Source organism: Triturus cristatus, chromosome 2_1, assembly GCF_964204655.1.
Source record: "Triturus cristatus chromosome 2_1, aTriCri1.1, whole genome shotgun sequence".
NCBI lineage: Eukaryota > Metazoa > Chordata > Amphibia > Caudata > Salamandridae > Triturus > Triturus cristatus.
The window spans coordinates 1,134,432,739-1,134,459,059 of record NC_140581.1 but is presented as its reverse complement, the minus strand read 5'-3'; the positions used below and the strand labels follow the sequence as shown (position 1 = coordinate 1,134,459,059).

Here is a 26,321-nt window from a genome sequence, read left to right as displayed (position 1 = left end):
ACAAAGCGGTACAAAAGGGGGTGGTGATGGACGGAGCATCAGAACCAATCAAACACTCACACCCAGTCAACAGATCTGGGTTTGATCCATCACCGTTCTTTAGCCCACTCTGCCACCCCAGTTCAGACATGGCCATATGCAAATCAGTCTGACCCTGTGCCTCATGGGAACAGTCCAGCCCGAACTGCCAAGCCATGCCTTCCCTGGACCGGAAACAAGCTTCCTAGGACCGGTTTCTGGCATTTCAGCCGTCTTCAGCCAGGCTTGCTTGAATCCAGTGGCAAAGTGAGCAAGGGGCTCACGTCTGAGCATACCCTGCCAACTTATGGCGAACAAAGCGGTACAAAAGGGGGTGGTGATGGACGGAGCATCAGAACCAATCAAACACTCACACCCAGTCAACAGATCTGGGTTTGATCCATCACCGTTCTTTAGCCCACTCTGCCACCCCAGTTCAGACATGGCCATATGCAAATCAGTCTGACCCTGTGCCTCATGGGAACAGTCCAGCCCGAACTGCCAAGCCATGCCTTCCCTGGACCGGAAACAAGCTTCCTAGGACCGGTTTCTGGCATTTCAGCCGTCTTCAGCCAGGCTTGCTTGAATCCAGTGGCAAAGTGAGCAAGGGGCTCACGTCTGAGCATACCCTGCCAACTTATGGCGAACAAAGCGGTACAAAAGGGGGTGGTGATGGACGGAGCATCAGAACCAATCAAACACTCACACCCAGTCAACAGATCTGGGTTTGATCCATCACCGTTCTTTAGCCCACTCTGCCACCCCAGTTCAGACATGGCCATATGCAAATCAGTCTGACCCTGTGCCTCATGGGAACAGTCCAGCCCGAACTGCCAAGCCATGCCTTCCCTGGACCGGAAACAAGCTTCCTAGGACCGGTTTCTGGCATTTCAGCCGTCTTCAGCCAGGCTTGCTTGAATCCAGTGGCAAAGTGAGCAAGGGGCTCACGTCTGAGCATACCCTGCCAACTTATGGCGAACAAAGCGGTACAAAAGGGGGTGGTGATGGACGGAGCATCAGAACCAATCAAACACTCACACCCAGTCAACAGATCTGGGTTTGATCCATCACCGTTCTTTAGCCCACTCTGCCACCCCAGTTCAGACATGGCCATATGCAAATCAGTCTGACCCTGTGCCTCATGGGAACAGTCCAGCCCGAACTGCCAAGCCATGCCTTCCCTGGACCGGAAACAAGCTTCCTAGGACCGGTTTCTGGCATTTCAGCCGTCTTCAGCCAGGCTTGCTTGAATCCAGTGGCAAAGTGAGCAAGGGGCTCACGTCTGAGCATACCCTGCCAACTTATGGCGAACAAAGCGGTACAAAAGGGGGTGGTGATGGACGCCCTCAGTGGGATGGGTATGCCCAGACGTGGGTCCCTTGCTCACTGTGCCACTGGATTCAAGCTAGCCTGGCTGAAGAAGGGTGACATAGCCTGAAACCGGTCCCAGATGCTTGTTTTCCAGTCCAGGGAGGACCTGGCTTGGCAGTTCGGGCTGGACTGTTCCCATGGGGCACAGGGTCAAGACTGATTTGCATATGGCTGGGTTCAAACTGGAATGGCATGGTGAGCAAAAAAACAATGGATTTAGGCCCAGATCTCTGTACTGGGGTGAATGTATGACATTGTTCTGCATTCTGTCCATCAATTGTTGTTTTTGCATTTGTCACCCCGAGTGGGAAGGGTATGCTCAGACGTGAGTCCCTTGCTCTCCATGCCACTGGAATCAAGCTATCCTGGCTGACGAGGGCTGAAAGCCCGAAACCGGTCCTAGGATGCTTGTTTCCAGTCCAGGGAGGACCTGGCTTGGCAGTTCGGGCTGGACTGTTCCCATGGGGCACAGGGTCAAGACTGATTTGCATATGGCTGGGTTCAAACTGGAATGGCATGGTGAGCAAAAAAACAATGGATTTAGGCCCAGATCTCTGTACTGGGGTGAATGTATGACATTGTTCTGCATTCTGTCCATCAATTGTTGTTTTTGCATTTGTCACCCCGAGTGGGAAGGGTATGCTCAGACGTGAGTCCCTTGCTCTCCATGCCACTGGAATCAAGCTATCCTGGCTGACGAGGGCTGAAAGCCCGAAACCGGTCCTAGGATGCTTGTTTCCAGTCCAGGGAGGACCTGGCTTGGCAGTTCGGGCTGGACTGTTCCCATGGGGCACAGGGTCAAGACTGATTTGCATATGGCTGGGTTCAAACTGGAATGGCATGGTGAGCAAAAAAACAATGGATTTAGGCCCAGATCTCTGTACTGGGGTGAATGTATGACATTGTTCTGCATTCTGTCCATCAATTGTTGTTTTTGCATTTGTCACCCCGAGTGGGAAGGGTATGCTCAGACGTGAGTCCCTTGCTCTCCATGCCACTGGAATCAAGCTATCCTGGCTGACGAGGGCTGAAAGCCCGAAACCGGTCCTAGGATGCTTGTTTCCAGTCCAGGGAGGACCTGGCTTGGCAGTTCGGGCTGGACTGTTCCCATGGGGCACAGGGTCAAGACTGATTTGCATATGGCTGGGTTCAAACTGGAATGGCATGGTGAGCAAAAAAACAATGGATTTAGGCCCAGATCTCTGTACTGGGGTGAATGTATGACATTGTTCTGCATTCTGTCCATCAATTGTTGTTTTTGCATTTGTCACCCCGAGTGGGAAGGGTATGCTCAGACGTGAGTCCCTTGCTCTCCATGCCACTGGAATCAAGCTATCCTGGCTGACGAGGGCTGAAAGCCCGAAACCGGTCCTAGGATGCTTGTTTCCAGTCCAGGGAGGACCTGGCTTGGCAGTTCGGGCTGGACTGTTCCCATGGGGCACAGGGTCAAGACTGATTTGCATATGGCTGGGTTCAAACTGGAATGGCATGGTGAGCAAAAAAACAATGGATTTAGGCCCAGATCTCTGTACTGGGGTGAATGTATGACATTGTTCTGCATTCTGTCCATCAATTGTTGTTTTTGCATTTGTCACCCCGAGTGGGAAGGGTATGCTCAGACGTGAGTCCCTTGCTCTCCATGCCACTGGAATCAAGCTATCCTGGCTGACGAGGGCTGAAAGCCCGAAACCGGTCCTAGGATGCTTGTTTCCAGTCCAGGGAGGACCTGGCTTGGCAGTTCGGGCTGGACTGTTCCCATGGGGCACAGGGTCAAGACTGATTTGCATATGGCTGGGTTCAAACTGGAATGGCATGGTGAGCAAAAAAACAATGGATTTAGGCCCAGATCTCTGTACTGGGGTGAATGTATGACATTGTTCTGCATTCTGTCCATCAATTATTGTTTTTGCATTTGTCACCCCGAGTGGGAAGGGTATGCTCAGACGTGAGTCCCTTGCTCTCCATGCCACTGGAATCAAGCTATCCTGGCTGACGAGGGCTGAAAGCCCGAAACCGGTCCTAGGATGCTTGTTTCCAGTCCAGGGAGGACCTGGCTTGGCAGTTCGGGCTGGACTGTTCCCATGGGGCACAGGGTCAAGACTGATTTGCATATGGCTGGGTTCAAACTGGAATGGCATGGTGAGCAAAAAAACAATGGATTTAGGCCCAGATCTCTGTACTGGGGTGAATGTATGACATTGTTCTGCATTCTGTCCATCAATTGTTGTTTTTGCATCCGGTATATTCCAGCGTCTTTCCTCCAGGCACCAAGGGTTCACTATATTGCTGCCCAATGGTGGCTCCTCCGCCTGGCTCAGAGCCAGCAAATGTAAAATAAAACTATGTTCTTGCATTGTTTTAGGTTACATTTGAGGAATGGTAGGTGTGAGGAGTGCTAGTGCACTCCACTCCCTAAGTGCTCATGTGTGTTTGGCCCGCCGTCTCAGGCCGACCAAAACACACATGCGCACTTAGGTTTTCTCCAAGTCAGCTGCATTGAGAAAGCCGGGCGGATAAACCCCACAGACTTCCTGGTCCGAGCAGGAGCAGGGCGTCTTTCCTGCCTGCTCAGACCAATCCCTGCGCTGCTCTGCAGCACGGGGAGTGGACAGGGAGTCTGTCCCAGGGGCTGTTGGGACCTAGGAAGAAGAGGAGAGGCAGCGTGACAAGACGCAATGCTGAAAGTGGCCTGCGGAAAAAGTCTGTTTAAAAAAAGATATATATTGTATTCACCACCGATGTCTCCCGCGCGACCCCACCTGTTGCACCCCTCTTTGTTTATGGCAGCCGCCGCTGTTGCTACCCATTCAGTTCAAATTGAAATCACTTATGATAATTGCGGTATTGTGTGCTTAGATTTACAATGATGCTACACACTTCATTAGCTCACTAACTTTTGAAGGATTATGTTCGGCTCCAAGAAGACATCCAAGATTAATATTTCACAAAAGTTTAACTGGTTTGTCTTTAATTTTAATACCACTACTAGTGACATCTTTTTCGACTTTTATTTGTAGTTTAGCCGAGACAAAAGTCCTTACTCCACCAGAAGATCTGCCCTTTGTTGATAACTTGATGGCAGTAATAGCAAAACGTCCGTATCCTGGTAGAAATATGAATACCTACCACCAGGTCTTGTGGCGGCTTGGAAGATCAAACGTTGAGTTGTCTCTGGAGAGATTCCTTTCTGGCAATATGGAGCAAAACTTTATCTGGTGTATTTGTTAAATAATTTGTATTGTTCCTGTTTGATGTAGATATTTTTGGGAGAATAACTGTTCTTTGGCTTTAATTCTAAGCAAGGCTCCTACTACTCACGACCAGTGTTCTGGCAGCTTTTCTTGGGTGGTGTTAGTTAAATTGCATTGGCGCTGGCACTTCCTGGATGTGATAACCATGATTTCTTCCATCTTTGATGAAGGGAGTCATTGAGGACCAGTAGCCATTCTAAGTAATAGTGTGAATTTTTATGTTGATACAGAAACATGGGGGTTTTTAGGTATTAAGGCAGCTGGAAAATGTGCTGATTGGAAGTTGGAGGCTCTTACCACCCCCCCCCCCCGACCCCACACACACACACACACACACATTCGGCTAGATGATGTTAATGCACTAAATACCTCTTTAGTAGCTGGAGTTAGTTTAGAGGTTTCTTTCTCTGAGCATTGGAGGCTCAAATACTACACTGATTATTGATGAATTGGAAATTCAATTAAGTTTTGGGAGGGCTTTTAACAATGTCAAGATTTTTTTTCTCTATTATATGATGTTGCCCTTTGAAGATCTATTGTAGCATAAAGAGGGTAGTTGTGTGCATTGTAGTGAAGCTTTGGTTGTTAATGCAAGGCTGACTCAGTAACGTAGTTAGTTTAATTTGCATGGTATTGTTTCTGTTCTGTTTTGGTCTAAGTGGTCTCTTGTGTCGAGCTCAGATGTAATGCTAGGCGCATGCTTCTTTTAATTTGCGAGGTGTCATCTCCTTAAACTGTAGACTGTTCTATGTGATCTCTTCTGTTGGGTTTGTGACTGTTAATTGGAATTAGTTGCATGCTGTGTCTGAATTGCGAGGAGTCCTCTCTCAATATGCTCGTATTGCTTCATCTCATTTTTTGTTGGTTAGATGACATTAATGGTTAGTGGCCATTGCGTCTAAATGCATTGTAATGTAATTGAATTCTCTTGGGTTTGTTCCTTTAAACATAGATTGAAATTACAGCTCCTGTGCCAAATTCGGGTATTATACCAATTGGGCGGTAGTACGATTCAGTAATGGGGCCCACACTTGCATCTTTCCTTAAGTGTTTTTCTTTAGTTTCTTGGTGAAGAGGATGTTTAATTGAGTCTTCCCAGAGTTTTTTATGGTAACATCGGAACGCTGTTTTTAAGAGCGAAATAGATGAGGCTTTGGAAAGTTGGGAGGATGTGGCTGGAGGCCTGGTCTTGTGTCCATTTTGGTTTTCCTTGAAATGCTTTGTAATACCTACCTTCCTTTAAAAATGCCTATATGCCCCTTTGCACCCACTATTTGGGACCTACATGGAAATTCGATTAATCTCCTCTATTCCCGGCTGCCGGAGACGCTCGCCACCCTGCACCACGTTCAGTGCAGCACGCAAGGACTACGCCGCTCGGATTGACAAGCGCGTGCCGAAAGTGGAGCGAAGTGGAAACGCAGGGAAAAACGAGCCTCGAGACTTGGGCTAAATTTTAGATCATTAAGATTTGGCCTTGAAAGAAGAACAGACAGAGGACGGAGTACGGCACCTATGGGCCCAACGGCCCGAGCAAAGTGAGATGTAAGAGCAGGTATAAGCCTGAGTTCAGTCTAAGACTGAGCTCTGTCTGTTGGAAACCTGGGAGCCACCGGTGATAGTACAGAAGTGGTGCAGCAGTGGTGGAGAGAGCGTAAGGCCGTGGAGTAGTGGTAAATAGAAACAAGTGTTTTTACGTTGTCTTTACTCTAAACAGATTGCAGAAGGTTAAGAAAAGTAGCCTCAGACCAACCAGAGTGGATGTGGGTGCAAGCCATAAAGGGAAACAAGGGTTAATAAGGCCATTTGGCAGTGCACTGTGACGGAAGAAAGGAATTCCATAGAAGGTGTAGGGTGGTTGGTGACCGTGGCAGAGGTAAAGAAGAAAGAAGGAAAAGAGATGGCACTAGGGAAAGCAAAAGCTCGGAAGGTCCCAAAAAATATCAAAAAGACAGATAATGGACCAGGGGCAGAGGATATAGCTGAAATTCAGAAAGAAAAAGGAGATCTGAAAGTAGACCAAGGAGCCTCTACAGGAAGTAAAAAAACAAGCACAGAGAAACATCCAACCTCTGAACTTAACCCCACAGACAATGAAGCCAGGGAGTGTAAAAGGAGGTTCATTAGATTCTAATTCGATTAAAGACTTTTTGGGGAAACACTTCAAAGGGAAGGACATGATAGAAAAGGAACTGAGTGTTGTCGAGGTTCATCCAACACCTGTAGATATGGCAGCCCTGACTCTGGACACCCCAAATCAAACCAACTTTAATATCTCAGGAATCTCCCTCGATCCACAATTGTCCTCTTCTCCTAGACTCTTCCAGCCCTCGATTGAACAAGAAATTGAGGCAGAGGAGGATGAGAAAGTCTCAAGTTGCAAGGCACAGAGTAAAGGGGACATCAACTATACAAAAGATCATCTTAATGAGAAAGAAGGAGCGGAAAGTTCTTATGCCATAGGAAATCATCTGTTGGGTCCATCAATGCATAGTTTGGAGGTCACCGGAACCTCTAGTGCCTCTATGCTCGAAGTTATGTTGATACTTCCCAAAACTTTGTAAGGTCTGGTAGAGGTATCCGTGCTGAATAATGAAATCCTAAAAACCCAAAGAGAGCAGTTTAAAACTATGGTAGGGGAGCTGATACAAGTTAAAGGTCTAATGCCCTCTGTAGTCAGGCCAGTCGGTGACCAACAGGAAAGGGAAGACGGCAGTGAGGAAGAAGAGGTAAGGGAAATACGATTACAGAAGGAGGAGCCCAGTGTATTCATATCTTGTTACCCGATGATTGTAAAAAGACGAGGAAAAGGATGAGCTACAAGGAATATATCCCACGGCCAAGGAGGAGGGAGAACATCCCTAGTAAAGGCCGAACCTCAAGGAGGCAGGGAAGAGGGAAGGGAGTAGGGAAAGAACACGAGTTTATAGGAAAGAATGTTCCCCCAGCACTGAAAAAGCTAAATATGCCTGAAACAAGAATATCTAACAGCACCTTAGAAGAACGGAGGAGACTGGAAAATGACAAAGGAAAAACTAGGAGCAGTAAAGATAACTCTAGGAAAATCCTGGGGGAGGTAAAATGGGTGATGTGGAAAGGAGGATAGAAAGGAATACACAAGCAGGACCTAGTAGTAGTATGGGCCTTAGGAAGAGAGACAAGGATGAGGAATTTAATGGAAGAAGGGAGGATGCTCAAGTGGGGGGTCCACCGAAATTAGGGTCAGAAAGTAGTCGGGATATGTGGGTTTTTTTTTTGAGCCAACAGGTCATGGCAAAGGTGTGAAAAAAGTCAGGAAATTAAACCCCCTAAATCGTTCACAACTATTCTGTTCCTTATCTAAATGTTCAAGCCTATGTAATATTGGTACTGAGGGTCTCAGGGAAGCAGGGTTCTTGGTAAACAACAAAGGGGGTGAAGTAACTAAGGTCGTCTTTTACTCAAAATTGGTAAAAGCAGCAATAGAAAACGCAGAATATGAGCTGCAAAAGGAAGCCATCAGATTAGTAAAGAAGGAGGAAATGCTGAATAATAAGCAGGGGGGAGACATTCCTCATGAATCATGCTGTGCTAGGAGTACGACAGATAAGATTGATTAATTCCTGCTGGGATAATAAGGAAGATCTTGAAATTAATATTACTTCGAATGTATTAGAGAGACGTGAAGAAGATATGCTAGTTGGGAACAGATACAGAGCCCTTGCACCCTCAGAGTACGAGGAAGATGGGTGCCTGAGCGAGATCGACTAGGAGCAAAGGTCGTCGCACATCCTATCCATACTATCCTGGAATATAAATGGGTATAAGAGAATAGCGACCCAAGAAAGTTTTAGTAAGATTATTGAGAGCGATGAGATCGTGTGTTTGCAGGAGACTTGGCTGTGCGATGAAACCCTAGTCATAGAAGGGTTTGCCTAACATTCAAAAGTAGCGAAGAAGAATCCTCTAGGCAGACCTTCAGGAGGGCAGTTGACGCTGATCTCTACAAAAATTGCCAGGAAAGTAGAACCCTTGGAACTAAATTGTAAGTGGGCACTAGGTTGTAGAGTGCTGCCACTGAATGCTGTCCCATGTTATGAAGGTATATGTATTGTTAATGTGTATATCCAGAAGGGAAAGGAGGACGAATATGAGGGTGAACTGGGAATTTTAAAAGAGGACCTGGTGACTATATGTGATACCTACCAGAAGGATGTGTTCCTGGTGTTGGGTGACTTTAACCATAGACTAGACCCCCTAGAATAGACCCTGTTAAGCGCTTATAATATAGAGGCTGCAATGTTTCCTAGTGGAGATATCTCAGCCCAAGATATGGATTTTGAGCAAATGTTGGGCTCTCTGGGTCTGTTATGTGTAAATGGAAGAATGGAACTGATCGTCTGGCAAGGCGCACATTTACAATAGGCCAGCAACCCTGCCCTAAAGACTACATGTTTACCCATGCCTGGAGCTTTGACCTAATTAAGCACTTTGAGGTAGTAAGAGTGGAAGGAAGTGATCACTACCCTCTGAAGACAGAACTATATGCAAAAGGGGAAATCAGAGAGAGACGGTACTCCAGGTACATGTGGACTACCCAAAGCGGCTTACAACCCGTATATCTGAGGAGCACGTTATAAAATTAAGTGCTGTTCAGCAGACTCTCTCTTTAGAAAAAATCCCATTTGAAGATGAAAACGCTTGGTAGGAAAATACAATAAGACAACTGGTGGAGTGCCTAAGGCTAAAAATTAAATGTAGTAAACCCGGAACAGCCAGTAATATTAGATCCCATAATAAAGATCGTCCATGATTTGATGAGGAATGTCGTAAAGTAAAAGCATGTATTAGACAAAAGGAAAGAAGACTTAGAGTAAGCTGCAATGTTGAACTATTATTTACCTCCAGAAACTAAGGATAAAATACAAAACGATTATTAGAAATAAAAAAAGAACCTATCAAGATAGTTGCTGGGCAAGTAGGCTAGCCGTAATAGAGTCCAAAGATGTGAAAGGGTTCTGGAAGTTGGTCCAAGGAAGCTCCGGTAAAATGCTAGGGTCTCTGCACTGCTTGGTCCCCGAAGATAACTGGGTGAGTTACTTGGGGGAAATTTATGGGAAATGGCCATTGTTAGAGAAAGCAAGCACAATATTATGAACAGTTATGAGGGAGGAGATAAAGGAACACTTTACCTCCAGTCATATTAGGAAAATAATATCTGGCTGAAATCTAACTCAGGCCGCAGGCCCAGATAATCTGCCGGCAGTGATTATAAAAACTAGGCCTGAGTGGTGGGCAGAGTTTTTTGCAAAAATGTTCCAGAGGATCCTTAAGACAGGCATTGTGCCAGGAAACTGGAGAAGAGCTATCATAAGGCGAATCCATAAAAAAGGAGAGATTTAAATGCCCCTAAGAAATATTCGTTATTAAATCTCCTTGATATAGGAGAAAAAGTCTTCGCCAAAGTAATTTTGGAAATACTTAAGGACTGGGCAGAAGTAAATCTGATGTGCCCCAGAACAGGGGGGGTTCAAAGAAGTACATTCAACGGTCGACCACTGTTTGCGCTCTGGTCCATTGCGCGGAAGCCAATTGAGCAGAGGGGAAGTTTGTTCTGCTGCTTCGTGGACTTCCGCACAGCATTTTATCTGGTGGACCGGGAGCAGCTGTGGGAGACTTTGACTGGATATAACATACCGAGGGACTTGTTAGGGCTGATTCAAGCACTTCATACCGATAATTGGGCCCAGATAATTTTAAATATAGATGGGAGCTTATCTCAGAAAATACAGATCGGCAATGGGTTGAGGCAGGGGTGAGTACTGCCCCCCTGCTTTTTTCCCTGTTTATTTCAGACTTGCCGTCAACCTTAGCCAATGTAAGTGGGGCAAGCTCAAAGCAAGATGGGAAGCATATCTCATGTCTACTTTACGCGGACGATCTTGTAATTATGGATCAAACGGAGATTGGCCTTCAAAGAAAGCTAAACAGGTTCAATGAATATTGTCATTGTAAAAAACGTGTTGTCCATAAGGATAAGACAAAGATATTATGCTTTGGTCGAAAGAAAATAGGGTTCACTTGGCTTCTGGGCACCGAGAAGTTGGAAAAGGTAGCAGAATATAGGTACCTGGGGATGTGGTTTGAGAGAAGTTTGCAGTGGCATACTCATCTCGACGCACTAAAGCTGAGGGCATCGGCATCGGTCGAGGGGCCAAAATGATTTAACTGTGCTTATGGCGACATGTCCGACAGACCGGTCCTAAAAGCTTACTCGGCAATGATACCACCCCAATTTTTGTATAGTGCAGAAGTGCTTTATTTGAATGGTAAAAACGGATGGGACTTTGAGGAGGGAAACACTCTGAACATTTTATTTTCATTGCCCAAATCGTCAATGGTCCAGGCAGTGAGGCTAGAATTGGGAACAACCTCATGGGGTATAACAGCTTGTATGGCCCTATTACGTTTTTGGCAGCACCTGGGTACAGGAGAAGATTATAAAATCTCACAATGGTGCAGAAATGAGATTGTAAAGAGTGAGCTAATGTGGGCAAAAGGGACCAGACCTATCATCACTAAAGCATGCCGCATGATGAAGATTATGCTGTGCCCCCAGACTCTCCAAATCAAGATCCACAAGCGGGAAAGGTCCTGGGTAAAGAAATCTCTCGAGTACAGGATCAAGACTACCTCTTGAGAAAAAGGCTCTGTACGCTTCATGGCTTCTAGCGTAGCAAAACGAACATTACCCCTATATTGATAGGCTACCTAGCTGTCGGTCAAGAGGAGAACTGCTAAGGTTAAGGATTGGGGTAAACCCATGTTATGTGAATAACAGGATAAAAAGATTTATGATAGACAGTAAGGGAAAATGCACCTGCACTTTGGGAACAAGTGCTATCCTGCATCTACTACTGGATTGTTAGAAGGTCTTAGAGATATGAAGAGTGTTTTTATGTCCAATTTTTAAACAGTACGCCAGTTTTTAATATACACGAGGAATTAGGAGCAGATTTTATTTCTGACCAAATTGCGGTTGCCCCGTTATTGCGTTGGCTGAGAATTTGGGCACAAGCTACCCCAAATCTTAATCAATTGGTCATTGGAGATTGTCATACCCTGGAAAAGATGTTAGACATTCTGTGGCTTAGATACATTAAGGACCAGATGGAAATTCTTGGCCGTCCCGACTTATTTTTGAGTTCTCCGGCTCTGAGTAAATCGGCCATTAGAGACTTCAAGCAGGAGTTCTTAGATAGACGAAGAGTACTAAGGGAGGAGAATGAGCTGAAAAAACCCATGGTGAGAAGTTTTGCTATATTGAGCCTGGGTCGACAGACACAACCATATTTATCCTATATAAATAAACCATACCATCTTTTTGTTTTGATAAGATTTAGGATGAACGTGGTTCCCTGGCTCCTTGCATTCCCCAAAGGGTATTTCAAAGAAGGAACATTAAATCCCTGTCCTTGCAACAATTTCTCAGACCAGAATACTCATCATGTAATATTTTTCTGCGCATATTACAACTCCTTGCGCAGAAAATGTATTATTCCCTTGCTTAGAGGATGTAACTTTGAGCAAGTTAGGCCGGCGTTGGTATATTTACAAATGCTGGCCTCACCTATGGTCTGTTTTGGGGTAGCAAGTTTTATAATAGGTGCAATCAGGTGTAGGAATAGGCTACCTATGAATCTCCCTGTGGACAGGGCTTTGAATCCTGTTACGTAAAAATGTATTTTTATGCTTTTTTTATATGTAATGTTGGATAAGACTAATGCTGGGCTCACTGTATTTTATATATTTATTCTATTTATTTATTTATTTATTCCCAGGCCTAATTATGTGTTAGTGGTCTGTATTTCCATTTTTGTATGAACTGTGGCATTATTTGAAGGAGTGTACTTTTGTCCTATTGTGGATAATGAATTTTGAGTGGGGCAGGACTCTGAAGAATAATAATAATCATTTTATGTTTTTTATCGATTGCAGATTTGATCTGTTTTGTTTGTTTTATGTACATTGATGGCTACAATTAGCTGAATAAAGTAAATATGACTCTGACTCTAAACAGTACGATATTAAAAACAGGGCTCAAGCAGTAGAAATGAGTAATTTAGACATAGCTTGTGCCATGGGGAAGTTTATCCAAAAAGTCACAGAATTTCTCAAATGCGATTACAACTTACTTGCCTATTTTATAGTTTTTATGTGGCCTGTGTGACATGAAATGTCGAAGGGAATGCTGAGTGTATTATATGAAGTTTTATGAGGTTAAATAAGGAATTGTGATTTTAGAAGTTTTACTGATGTTTTATTGATGTGGTTTCAAAACGTTTGAGGACCATCGGTCTAAATAGACTTGTATTGAAATTTCAAAAATTGATTTAACAAAAAAAAATCAGACTACCTAGTGGGTTAGAATCGGATAACTATAATGTAGACCACTTCAGGTCTAGTCACTGCAATTGAAAACTAACCAGACTGAAGCCAATTACATACTCATTCTTGTTATCTGATAAAGACGTCTAGCCGCAGATTACTTAACTTAGAATATCCCCAGGCGTCAGAATGGATCCGGAAAACTTTCCGCAGCAGCACCTCTGTGTGCTGGGGACGGCGCCGCACGACTCCACCCTGATGTCGTCCACGGACGTGACGTCAGCAGAACCATATATGCCCCTCCTGGCGCGCTGACGGCAGTTTTCTCCTTTTCGCGTCCCAAAGCGGACCCTGGAAAACCAGCAGTTCCTTGGCCTGGTTTTTAGGCCTTTTCAACACCTTCGGTGTCGCTGGAACAGTGTGCAATACCTTCGGGTTTTAAGGCTTGTGAAGCCTGTGCACGTCAGATGTCTGGCACTGACGAGCATCTCATCTGTATGTGGTGCCTCGGCGTGCACCACGACTCCAAAGAGTGCGACGCCTGTCAGAGGATGAAGCCCAAATCCCTCAGAGAGCGCCGTATGAAACTGCTGGCTGCACGGCTGTCCGGTCCAGCACCTTCGCGTCGCCGCTCTCAACATCCGGATCGGGCTCCGTCTAGAGGTCGTTCCCGTGAACGTCGTTCGAGGGCAGGCAAGCGCAAGCGGCAAGCACCGAGGTCCTCCTCCCATTCGTGTACTGCTGGCGCCCGCTCCTCTCGCTCTATGCCAGGTAAGGGCGCCCGGCAGTCGCTTTATCCATACCCTCCCTTTCCCGGGGTTGGAGCGACGCGTGCCCAAATGGAGGCTTATTCTCTTGCAGTCCTGTCGTACTTTGTGTCCCCACCTCTTCCTGGAGCGCCTTCGGGTCCCAAACAGGTGGAGGACACTCATGTCTGGTCCTTGCCAGTGGAATCTTCCTCGACGCCGGCTGTGTGCATCGACTCCGGTTCCGTAAACGACGCCGAGGGGGCACGGCCCAGTGGGTCCTCCCAGTCGCTCGTCCAGCCCACCCCGTCAATCTTCACATAGACCTGAGCGGCTTCCTGCGTCGGCGTCGGAGGTGGCGCCCGGCTCGACCAGATGGGCACGTTTTGCAGTGGGATCAACGTCGGACAGCGTCCAGGTCAAGTCCCCTAAGGAGGTCGTCAATGTCCAGACGACTCCAACCCGGCATCGATCGCCTCCGGTGCCACCGTCCCAGCTTCCTCACGAGGTCGCTGCTCCCCCCCTGACTCCTCGGACGGCGGTGCGTCCTCCATGCGGCATCGATCGACGTCGGTGCCGGCAACAACGCCTCCTTGTCAAGAGCTTGCTGCTTCTCTGGATTCCCCGGATCGGGGGCCCATGGTGCAAGTGCCTTGTGTTACCTGGCCTTCGGGTCAGTGTCCGGCTCCCCTACTTTTGTTGTCCAGTGTACGGCTTAGTCTTCAGCCGTCTCCTACCGACGGCCTATTATCGCCTAGCCGGATGGCAACTGATGCTGGTGCTGCTTACGCACATGCCATTCACAGGGCAGCTGCTATTCTTGGTTTTCAACATCCTGTGCCCCCCCTGCTGTCTGATCCCTTACTGGATCTGCTCCATATGGAACCTATTGAGGTGGAGCCTTTGCTGCCATTTGGAAGCTCTTTATTCGACATTTTGCGTGGCACATGGGCAAGGCCCTCTTCTGGTGACCCTATTGATAGGGCTATTGCCCGTAGGCACCGTCCTTCTCCGGGTGATCCACTCTGCCTGTCCTCTCACCCTACGGCTCAGGGACTCGTCGTTCAGGCGGTTTTTAACTTAGTCTTCTTCCGCCTTCCCATTATTACCTCCCACTAGGGAGTCTAGGTGGCTGGACGCGTGTGCTCGCCAAATTTTTGCCTCTGCCAGTGCGGCTATCCATGCATTGAATACTGCATGTGTGTTCGCACATTCATCCTCGACCCTTTGGGACCTCATCGAGACCCTTCTCCCTTCTATCCCTGAGGAGCCGCGGTCACAGTTGCTTCGGCTTCTACTTGATGACAGGGGAATGGCGCAATTTTCGCTCCGTTCTTCCCTTGATGCCACTGACTCTGTGGGACGAAGCTCTTGCTCGTTCTGTGGCTTTGCGCCGCCATGCATGGATGCGTGACAGTCACTTCCCAGATAATGTTAGGGATGCCCTCAGGGATTGACTATTTAATGGTGTGGACCTTTTTGATCCCCACGCATATTCGGCAGTCTCCCGGCTCTTGTCCGGGTTGCCATAACTTTTGCACTGTTCTGTGCCTTGTTTTCCTACACCTCTATCACAAACGTGTATAGTAGGTTCCCCGTTTGCTTTTCAACAGTATGGTTGGTTTAATCTTGAATTGCTGTTCAACCTTCTCTGCTTTGTTAGATTTCAGCCGTATGGCTGGTTTATTCTTCTGTTCATTCCTCTGACTGCGTGATTTACCCAAGAGGATCCCCTTTTCAGGGGTTGACACTTAAACCTATGTGGGGTATATGCTGGGCGACTGCCATGCATTAGTACGCTCCTATGGAGAACTCCTTGCGGACATCCTTCGGGGAGTCCCTCCCTGTCTTTTGTCCTGCGATCTTATTATTAGCATCGCCAAGTCACGCTTCGGGTGCCTTTGGTCCTGCTTGTCTGTAGTGCTTCTGTAACTTGTTTTTACGGCTCACATCGTGTCCGTCGCTGTGCGGCAATGTTTAGTACTATTAGTACAAACTTGGGCACGCAGCCCTTATTGGGCTTGTCCTCCACGGTACTAGCTTAGCATTTATATCTCTGCTGTATGTGCTCTCTTTTCTCACCACTTCTCCTACAGTGGTTCTTTCCACATTCCTTGCTGCCCCGCACAGGTGTTTCCGCACTTCTGCTTGGATCATACTGTGATTTTTCATGGGGCGTATTTCTTCAAAATACTTGTTTTTTCAGGTCCGGGTACTTACATTGATCCTGACTGTTTCCACTGTCATGTCTCTAGCTTGCAGGGGACCGTGGTTCTTCCCGCGCAAGGGGGTGATGTTGCTCTTTCATTTCTGTGGTGTCCATGGGCGCTGACCCGGTCTGCTTGTGCCACCACCTCTGTGGTGCTTGTCTGCTTGGTTCCGCTTTTGGGCCGTTGCCCTTTTGCTATCGTTCGCATCTGAGCTGCTCACGCTGCCCTGCAGGAGGAGGCCTTTCCTTTCTTCGTGTGGTTCCAAAGTCCAATCGATGTGTAGGTGCCTCCTGGTATGCTTCGATGTCTTACAGTGTCGCTCCTACTTTGACGCTAGGCTGTGTGCCATTGGCCCTTTCGCCGGTTGTAACAGACCACCGTCTTGTCGTGTCCTCGATTTTCCTACCGGCCGTTTGGCCATGGATTGGTCGCTTGCCAATGTTGTCACATGTCATCCAGCTTGAAAAGTGCTTCTTCTGCTAGTCTACAAACTGGGCTGGTATGCGCTTTCTGTCATACCGGTTGCCATATCTCTGGGTTTTGCTTACAGGCGACATATTACATCTGGTGGATCTTTCCCACCCTAGGTCCAGTTCCACTTCTGGCGGTGTCATCAAATTACTTTTAACTCCAGCATATTTGGTATGCGTTTTCTTGGGCCATGCCAGCAATTGCTGGCCAGGAGTCAGCCTTTTGCCTTCGTTGCCCCCCGTATCTTGCAGGCGCAGGCTCCACAATGTTTTTTCCACTGCTTTGCCTGTTAATTGCCTTTTGCTTTCTATCGACACCTCGGATTCTGCGGATCCCTCGGGTCCTAGGCTTGGTTCATCTTCCTTTTGCGAAGTTGTGGACTCTTGCTCCAGTACGAGGGTTCTGGCTCTGGGCTTTACCTCTCTCAACCCGTTATACACAAAAGGGGTTTTCATGCTGTTCTTGTCACCTTGTGGTACCTTTGCCTTCCATTGTTCTCCGCTCTCTTCTGAGCTTCATGGTCTAGGAGTTAGCTACGCTGACATTACTGTCCCCACTGTGATTTGTCACATGATTGACGGCACTGTTTTAGTCACTTATTGATGGCCAAGTTCTCTCTAGAACTTGGTGGGGTACAGTCGCAGACGCGCCTCCTCTATAGGTATGGCTTTGGTATCTATTCTAAGTTAAGGAATCTGCGGCTAGATATCTCTATCAGATGAACAAGTTACTTACCTTCGGTAATGATGTATCTGGTAGAGATATAGTCTAGCCGCAGATTCCTTTCCGCCCACCCATCCTTCCCGTTCTGCGAGGACCTTTTCAGGTTGGGCTTTCTACTCTTGCCTCCCTTCTGGTGGCTTGATCCTTCTGCAGGGTGACGCTTTCACTTCACTCCCACACAGAATGCTTCATTCTGCTTTCATAGCTCTACTCCGCCCATTTTCGTAATTGGACGGTATGCTTATGTGTCATGAATCTTTTCCAACCCTCCACCCTGGGTTGTACAGTGTGGGTTCTATTTGTGTTTTTTTCCCACCCCCCACTCTCCCTTTCTTTATCGCCTTGGGGTCTCTTACCACCCCTGTGCTCCATTGGTTTGAGGTCTTTTGGCTCTGCCACATTTTTGGAATCTCTTATTGGGGATACAACGTCTTTCTGGTGACATCTGGTGGTCAATTGTCCTAGCTTCTATGTTCCGGACTTGTTGTCCTTCACGGTTATACATTACGGTTGCAGATTTTCTGACGTTCGCCATGAGGTTGTTTGCATCTTCATTTACCTCCCAGGGTGGTTGGCCTTCACTTTTGCGGGGTTGCTTCTCAGAGCGGTGCTCTGCTCTTTCCCTTTACTAGTTTCCAAAATACCGTGCCTGGCACTTTCATTATTGTGCGTTTTTTCATCATTCCATGTCTTTTCATCATTTTCGCACTGTTCCCATATTCTAACAGTTGTTTGGTGGTGGCTCCGTGTAGCTGAGTGGAAAAGTTCTCCAACGAAAACTGATGTCAGCGTGCCGGGAGGGGCTTATATGGCTCTGCTGAAGTCACATCCGTGGACGACGTCAGGGCGGAATCGTTGCTGCGGAAAGTTTTCCGGATCCAGTCTGACGCCTGGGGATATTCTAAGTTAAGGAATCTGCAGCTAGACTATGTCTCTACCAGATACATTGTTACCGAAGGTCAGTAACTCGTTCGTCTGCAAGAGTGCTGATGACTTCATGGCTTTTCCTCGCTAAAAGACGCGCTTCTGTGACCCAACACTGCCATAGTACCCACTGACGCAGATGTACAATATTCTTTGATAGTTTCCGGTGGCTACAGCAAAGTCACCTCCGTAGAGAGCCATACATTAGGTGGCAGAACTGCTATCCCCGTTCTGCTTTCCCAGAGAAGAGACTGCAGCGACCCTCCTTCTTAAAAGAAAAAGAAAACTCTCTGAAATAACCAACCCCTTTACATGTATCTCTTCTGAACAAGAGACGGTAGTATATGGCGCTGGTCTCTATCTTGACATGGGGAAAACTGTACATCCGATTGAGGGAGCCCTCATCTTATACGTAGTTTTAGTAATTAAAAGGTATAAAATGCCTCTCTAAGTATATATATATATTTTTTTTTACACATCAGTCACTTGAGTGCATGGGTGAATTCTTTTTATTTCCAAAGGACGAGTGGCAAAGTGGTAATTAATGCCTATGTCTCTCTGCTTTACCTACTTATGTATAATTCAGTACTTAATTTCTTTTTACCAGCGCTGCCGAATGTGGAGTTGACATTTGATCCAGCTATCACCAGACACTCCCTTTCCCTTTATCTCACTATTGCAGGTTCTTTTCACTCCTGCTTTCTTCCTCTTTTCCAGTCTGTCTCTTCTTCCTTCTTTACTTTTTCCTGCCTTTCTCTCTTGTTCAGTTCTGTCCCAGTCCCTAAAAATGTGTTAATATTACTACCACCTGAAGCCTACTGGCTCAAATTAAGCCCTGGAAATGAGTCCTGATGACAGTGTGAGCCTTGACTTTGGCTCTCCCTGTCTGTCATTTTTAGGTCGAGCCTGGGCAACACATGTGCTGCAAGGCTTGCTGTATCAAGGTAGAGACTTGAAGCTCCACCAATGTCCCGCCCATCTTTTCAATTGGCTCCTGTTACTGTCCTTTCTAAATCGTTGTTTTTCATTTATGAATAGGTTTATTGATTTATTTAAGTTGGCAGCGCTGTTCGTTTTAACTTTAGTGGTCGCACTATGAAACATTTTGTTTTCTTTTCAGTGAAAGCCCCCATATTTCACTTACATAGTGGTCACGCCCCTTTCTTTAGAAGCTGCTGTCGTATTCAGGTTACAGCGACCCGCTTCTAAAGAAAGGAGCGTACACACCATTAAACTGAAAGCACGGCATGGGGCAATTTTGCCCCAAAAAAATTTGTTTGTGAACAAATGTCTGTTTTTTGGGGTGTAAAAGCACCCCCTGATGTGCTTTCACTTTAATGGCGGCCACGCCCCTCTCTTTAGACGCAGCTCACTGTACCTGAATATGGCGAGCAGCATCTAAAGAAAGGGGCGTGGCCACTATAAAAGTGGTCTCGCATTTGCGCGAGTTTGAGCTATTGGCATTAGAAATGACAATGCCTTTTATATATGTGTTGGTTTTGAAAACACATAAATAAAAGGCATTGTCACTTACAATTCCAATAGCCTAAACTCTCGCAAATGCAAGACCCATTTCAAATGCCTATTAAAAGTAAGCAGCAGGCTCACGATCCCCATTAAATGCGACATAAATCCGTGAATACAGATGCTGAATCATAGACGTTTGCATTGGGGAGTTATCTGGGCTCCTCTAGCTCTCCCTCTTTACAGGCTTTTGTAGTTGTCCGTGAGGTCCGTGAGCCTGCTGCTTACTTTTTAAAACGGCAGGCAGGGAGAGCCAAAGTCAAGGCCCCCGCTGTCATCGGCACTCCCATATTTCCAGAGCCTAATGTGAGCCGATCGACTGCAGTAGACTGCAGTTGGTGGTCAAATTCACTAATTTTTAGGGACTGGGGCAGAATTAAATGAAAAGAAAAGCAGGAAAAGATATAGAAGGAAGAAGAGACAGACTGGAAAAGTGGGACTAAGGAAGAAAGCAGGGGTGAAAAGAACCTGAAAAGGTGAGATAAAGGGGAGGGGAGTGTCTGGTGGCAGCTGGATCAAATGTCAACCCAGCAAATTAAGCACTGGCTATAATTCACGGAGAAATGCTTCTGAGGGGTTTCACATGATAGTTTGGCGACACTAACCATCTGTGTCAGTGGACGCTTGATATACAAAGTGCCCTCGTTTCGTTAGCAGCCGTTTGGACTTTGGGCCCATTTCTTCATAAATAGTTTTGTAAATGCGTTCAGTGGGATACCAGTATTTACTCAAACGACTTGTGTAAAATGTTTCTGAGAAGTTTAACTTTTTTTTAGAAATGTTGTGTCATTTAACCAAAACGAAAAAAATTAAATAATATCTGTTTCCTTTATCAGGGGACCAAATCCGAGCAAAGTGCTGCAACAGCTTTTGGCGCTGCAACCCGAACAGCAACTGAATATTTTCAAAACCTTTAAAGCGCACCTGCTAGAAAAGGGGATCCTTCCTGCTGTGATGCCGCAGTAGGACTCGGTGGCGACCCACCAACAAAAGCACTGACGTAGATTGTGAAACTGGGCCGATCTAGCAGCAGTTTTGCACGCACACAAGGCTTCTTTTACCGCAACGACGTTCCCCTCCTGGAATAACTGTGAATGCTTCTCCTGAGACGCAGACTGTTAGTGTGCTATGGCCACCAGATCACTTTCAAGTACACATTTGTTTTAATTTGCAAGCCGTTGTTATAAAGTTTTCTTTCACAACCTCCAACTTCCTTTTTCCTGCAAGAAACTTCGACATAAGCTGTACATATCCTGTTATTTGTGGTTCCCTATACTGTGTGAACATTTAGCGTGGCGAGAAGGTGGGGCTAATAATGAAGTTACTGGCTTGACCCATGTAGCCATTTTACCATGCTGGACAATGCTATCATTTTCTATGCAATATTTTCACGCAATGTATTTTAATAATTTTATACCGATTTAAATTAGAATGATTACAGATCTGTGATCTGTTAATAATTATGTTTTTATTGGAAATTTATGGATGAAATATGATTTAAAAAAGTATACGGTCTCGACAATACTGTGTTTAACAATGCTGTTGATAATGTCCTAGACATTTGATTCTTTTTTTTTTTTTTTTTTGCAGAATTTTACAAACTTAACACAGTTGTCCCAACGAGAATCCATCGCTCTGATGAGGACAATATTATTTTGTATCTTTTTAGCAATAAGACTAAAGATGGAACTTAAAACGGCACAGCACACTAGCATACAAGCAGTGGGGTCATCTCACTGTAGTTTGGATGGTAAGGGGTTACCTCGTTTTCAGGAAACGTGGGGGCTCTAACATTCTAAGTTTCTTTTGTGATCCTACATGCATTACAAAAAGTAGTTCCTTTGTTAACAAATACTTTAAGCCACCATCTGTAATGTAGCGATAATAGTTGAAAATCGATCAGCATGAGTGGTTGCTTACCCGCCTTAACCCAGGATGTGTGAGGAGCCACTCCATACTGAATTGTTCACTAGATACAGTTTATAATGCGATTCACCACATTCCTTCATTTTAATCAAAAATGCCATTAACGCCTGTTCTTCGTTTGTGGTTAAGTGATACAGCACAACCAAGACAGTGATTTGAATGTACACTCTTCTAAAGCACTAACTGTAGTGGTTCTTTTACCTGCATAACCCAAAATTATCTTTGCCTTACTGGCTATCATATCTTGATATACTTCCAGCTAAGCAATGTAAATTGTCTATTGATGCCTGTTGATGCACTAAGAGCTATATTTATTTATTTCTCCATAAGGCTTAAGCAAGTTGGTAAAACCTAACTTTGCTGGCAGACACTTCTCTTGAAACACTTGGGCAATAAATAGGAATCTTTTTAGTAAGTTTTATGCCTTTAGTTGTATATTTATTTACCTTGTGTTTACGTCAGAGTAGAATCTGAAAAAGCACATGCTATATTTTTTGGTCTTAAAATGAAGAGTTCAGTTTGGGCCTGCCACTTTGTACATAATCTGTAAAATGACTGAATGCACTATACTGTATAAAGGGATAAAACTGTACATGTGTCATAGAAATGCAATAAATATATAGCACAACAGTGTTTTAAATATAGGCTTGCACGCACAGGACTTGTTTTGCTTTCCAGGTAACGCATTTTCTGCTGTGAAGTACAGTTGATAGAACTATAAAGTGTAAGTAGTACATGGAAGCTCATTGCTATGTATGACTGTTTAGAGTGTTTAATTAGCAGCAAAACAATAAATTGTTTTGGGTTTTTTTCAAAATAAAAGTTGAACTTTGTTTGTTCTTTTGTTACTTGCTTTTATGTGCCTAAAAGATATAATTTGGTGGGAAACTACACCGAACATGCACAGCATCTGCAGATTGAAAGCAGATAAGGATTTCCACATTATGCAACCGTAGCGTACCTAAGAAAATATGTGATTACTCCAAAAACGAACTTGGCAGCTGTTGTGGTGGAACGTTCACAGCTTCACCCATTGCACGCCCCTTTCATGCAGATACCTGCGTGAAAGGGTAGCATATTTACAAAGAGGCATCAAGCCATGCAAAGTAGCTTAACGCAGCTTTGTAAATATGGTGCAAGGCATTGCGCCATCGGAACGACGAAAACTGGCACAGCAAACTGTTCGTTGATGCAATTTTTAGAAGGAAAAAAACATACTTTTTATCCAGAGCACTTTTTTCCTATTTTTGGCAAAAAATTCAAAGTATAGCTATATTTTGGCTATTTTCTCGGTATCCTCCAGGGGAATCCACAAACTCTGGGTACCTTTATAATCCCCAGGATATTGGAAAAAAAAGCACGCAGATTTGGCATGCATACCTTAAGTGGACAAACAAGTTATGGTGGCCTAAGAACAAACTACTCCAAATAGTCAAAAAAGGGGTCAGCACTAGTAGGGAAAAGGCCCAGCAGTTAAGGGGACAATTCTCAACAAGCAGAACCTAAATCCAATTATTCCTGCCATATTGGCTCATAGACAGAACTGTCTCACCTCAAAACAGTTAATTTCAACCAGATCAAGAAAGAAGGTCTTTAATCAAGACCAAGAATGACTACCCACTGTATACGTTAATTTTGAAAAAAGATTCAACGTTACCAACAGCCAAAAAGAAGATTACATTGCTATAAAAAATAAGGCTATCGTGGGCTCAAATTCATTGCAAGGTAGTCCCAAGGTTTATCTTCCGAGATTTTTGTCAGCAGAGTCTCCTAGAAAGGCATCTATGGAAAGGAAACCTCAGGAGATTGTGTTGTTGTAGATTTTAGAAATCTCAGTCTCGTTAAGTTCCTCTTACAACGTAAGTATAGACTGCATTCTTCACAGGGGACTGTTAAAGCTCTGTCTTTAGGGTACTTTTACAGACCATTCACATCCACTACAATTAATGCTGATTATCCCTCGGCTCAGAGAATCTTCAATATTTTGATAAGAAATAGTTTTGAGTTCCTATCGTCCTTGGATAGCCGGGACTGACTCGATACTAATTAAATTTCCTTGAAATCTGAGGCACTATGTCCATTGCAAAGGGAGAAGGTCACAGTATATCCAAGTGTTGCAATAACCTCCGTATGGGGGATATTCCATAATGCTATCAAAGTAAATAACAATTTGAAGGTGCTCTCGTGGCATGTTGTAGACACCCGAACTATTCTCCATTCTTTTATTCCTCCTCATTTTTGCTCTTTCTATGTGTGTTGCATTCTGCATCACACATAGAAAGAGCAAATTGCCTTTAAAGATTGTTTATGTGCAGAAAGGAGTCCCTTCTTGCACATAAACAATAATTCTCTGCATCACAGGCATCCTTGCACCATGGTGCAAGGTTGCAAGAGTGCCTGCATTGCAGGAAATCATCCCTGCAATGCAGGAACCCTTGCACTAAGGCGTAAGGATGTCTGCGTTGGTGCTAGGCATCTATTTTTAGTGCCAGCGCACCTGAAAACACAGGGCTGCGCGGTATTCTTGTGAATACTGCACGTCCCTTCATTTTATAAATGATGCAGCGCGGCGCTGCAAAAGTTGCAGCGGCACCGCGCTGCACCATTTCCATGTGAATATACACCTAACTGTTTAAATAAAGAAATATTGAAAATTTGTAGCAAGAAGCAGACATTTGTGACAATGTTTTCATCTGTAAGTTCTGAAATCTGCGAGGAGGCACAAACTTCCTTCCACCCAGCATTCCTATAATGCTTCCAATAAAAATAGATATTCACTTGTATGGTTAGGCCTGAAGCCCGCGACAGGAAATGGCTCAAAATGCAACATGGATACCTCCCATTCTTCCATACATAATGGACTTGTTTTTTGCAAATTTGGAATCTGTGGATTTTGGGCCCTAACTAAGGTAGCACCTAAGGAAACCTAGCAAACCTTAAAAATTTTTAAAAAGTGGACATCCATGTGAATTCCAGGTGGGGTGTCTTGTGTGGCTCTCACCAAGTTGTTTTACACAATCTCTTGCAAACCTCCAACTTTGACTAAAAACATTTTATCCTCCCATTTCTGTGACGGAAAGTTCTGGAATCTGCAGAGAGACACAAAATTCCTTCCACCCAGCATTCCCCTAATTCTTCTGATAAAAATCGAAACTCGCTTGCATGGGTAGGCATAGAACCTGCGTCAGGAAACAGCCCAAAATGCAACATGGATAACCTCACATTCTTTCACATAAAACTGTCCAGTTTTTTGCAAAGTGGGTGGCTGTGTAATTTAAGCCCTAACTCAGGCTGCACAGAGGGAAACCTAGGAAAGCTGCACATTTCTAAAAACTGGACAGGTGGATAAATCCAGGGTGGGGTGATTTGTGTGGCTCACAACAGGTTATTTTAGCCAGAATCCCTTGCAAACCTCAAACTTTGACTAAATAAAACACATTTTCCTCACATTTCTGTGATGGAATTTTCTGGAATCTCTGGGGAGCCCCAAACTTCCTTCCACACAGCATTCTGCTATGTCTTCCAATAAAAATGGTACCTCGGTTGTGTGGGTAGGCCTTGGGATTGTGACTGAAAAATGGCCCAAAATGCTACATGGATACATCACATTTTTCCACTCAAAACTGACCTGTTATTTGCAAAGTGGGTAGCTGTGGATTTGGGCCTTAACTCAGGCGGCACCTAGAAAACCTGCAAATCTTTTTTAAACTAGACAACAAGGGGAGTCCAGGGTGGTGCGTCTTGTGTTGATCCCATGAGGTATTTTTTAAACACAATGCCAAGCAAACCTCAAACTTTGCCGGAAATCAAGCATTTTCCTTACATTTCTGTGATAGAAACTTCCAGAATCTGCAGGAATCCACAAAGTTCCTACCACCCAGCATTGCCCAACTGGTGCCGATAAAAACGCTACACCTCTTATGTGACTGGGCCTCTTGCCCGTGACTGGAACGGATTAAACGAAGCTCAATGGGAGTCTTTGCTTAGGGATGGTGGGTGGTTGGTATTTGAGTTCTTACATGCCTTGTATGGGATCGATATAACAGAGGATCAAGTGTTGTGGCCTCCCATTATTCAGTCAGTGATGAGTATAGGGGTAAAATCTTGGTTTGTGACCAGCGAGGAATATGTCTAGGTCGCACTATTTCAGTGGTGGTCATATGTCCTGTTGGGGTAAGAGAAGCATGTGTTCCCGCGTAAGAAGTGAACCAGGTCAGATTGGTGAGGCAGGGTGGGAAACTTGAAAAAAGGAAGAGGGCCAATTGGAGCCCCTTGTGGGGCAATATGTGAAACTGTCAAATTGAAAATAACAAGGTAAACTAGGAAACGGGGCTAGTTTCAACGTGGGTAGCAAACGTCAGCTCCGCCGGTCCATGAAATGCTTAGAAAGATGTTACCAGTATAGAATGTTGTCCATGTGCATTTAAGCAATGTTCTCGATGACATAAGTTACCAGTCACCTTGCCTCAAGATGGTTATCCTCCTCCCGAGGATTATGGGCAGGGATCCTTATTCTTTTAGCGTTGGAGGTTTTGGGCTGCTTTACATGAGGAATGGGAAGTTTGGAAGTGCCATCCCCCTCCCAGGTCCGTCAGGTTCGTAGAAGCCTGGTCCTAGTCTAGAGGTGGGGCCAATGGGGGTGGGGTGGGAGCGCAAGAATCTCCTAGGTCCTCTGTAGGGTCCTCACCTCATGAGGCTTATCTTTGAAGGTGAAGAAAAGACGGAATAAAAAGCCCGAGGGGATAGGGTTTAATTTTTGGGAGGTGGTGTGTGACTTCTCGAAAGTCCTT

The 26,321-nt window shown here is 45.3% G+C and overlaps 1 protein-coding gene across 1 annotated transcript in view; it reads left to right on the top strand.

Annotated features, from left to right (window-relative positions):
- The window catches only part of CDS1 (CDP-diacylglycerol synthase 1), a 467,729-nt gene extending 445,365 nt beyond the window's left edge, over positions 1–22,364 (top strand). The window contains exon 13 of the mRNA XM_085636573.1: positions 20,442–22,364. Within this exon, the coding sequence (XP_085492699.1) occupies positions 20,442–20,571 (130 nt within the window). The 3' untranslated portion in view covers positions 20,572–22,364. The remainder of the gene's footprint in view (positions 1–20,441) is intronic.
- The last annotated feature ends 3,957 nt before the right edge of the window (positions 22,365–26,321 follow it).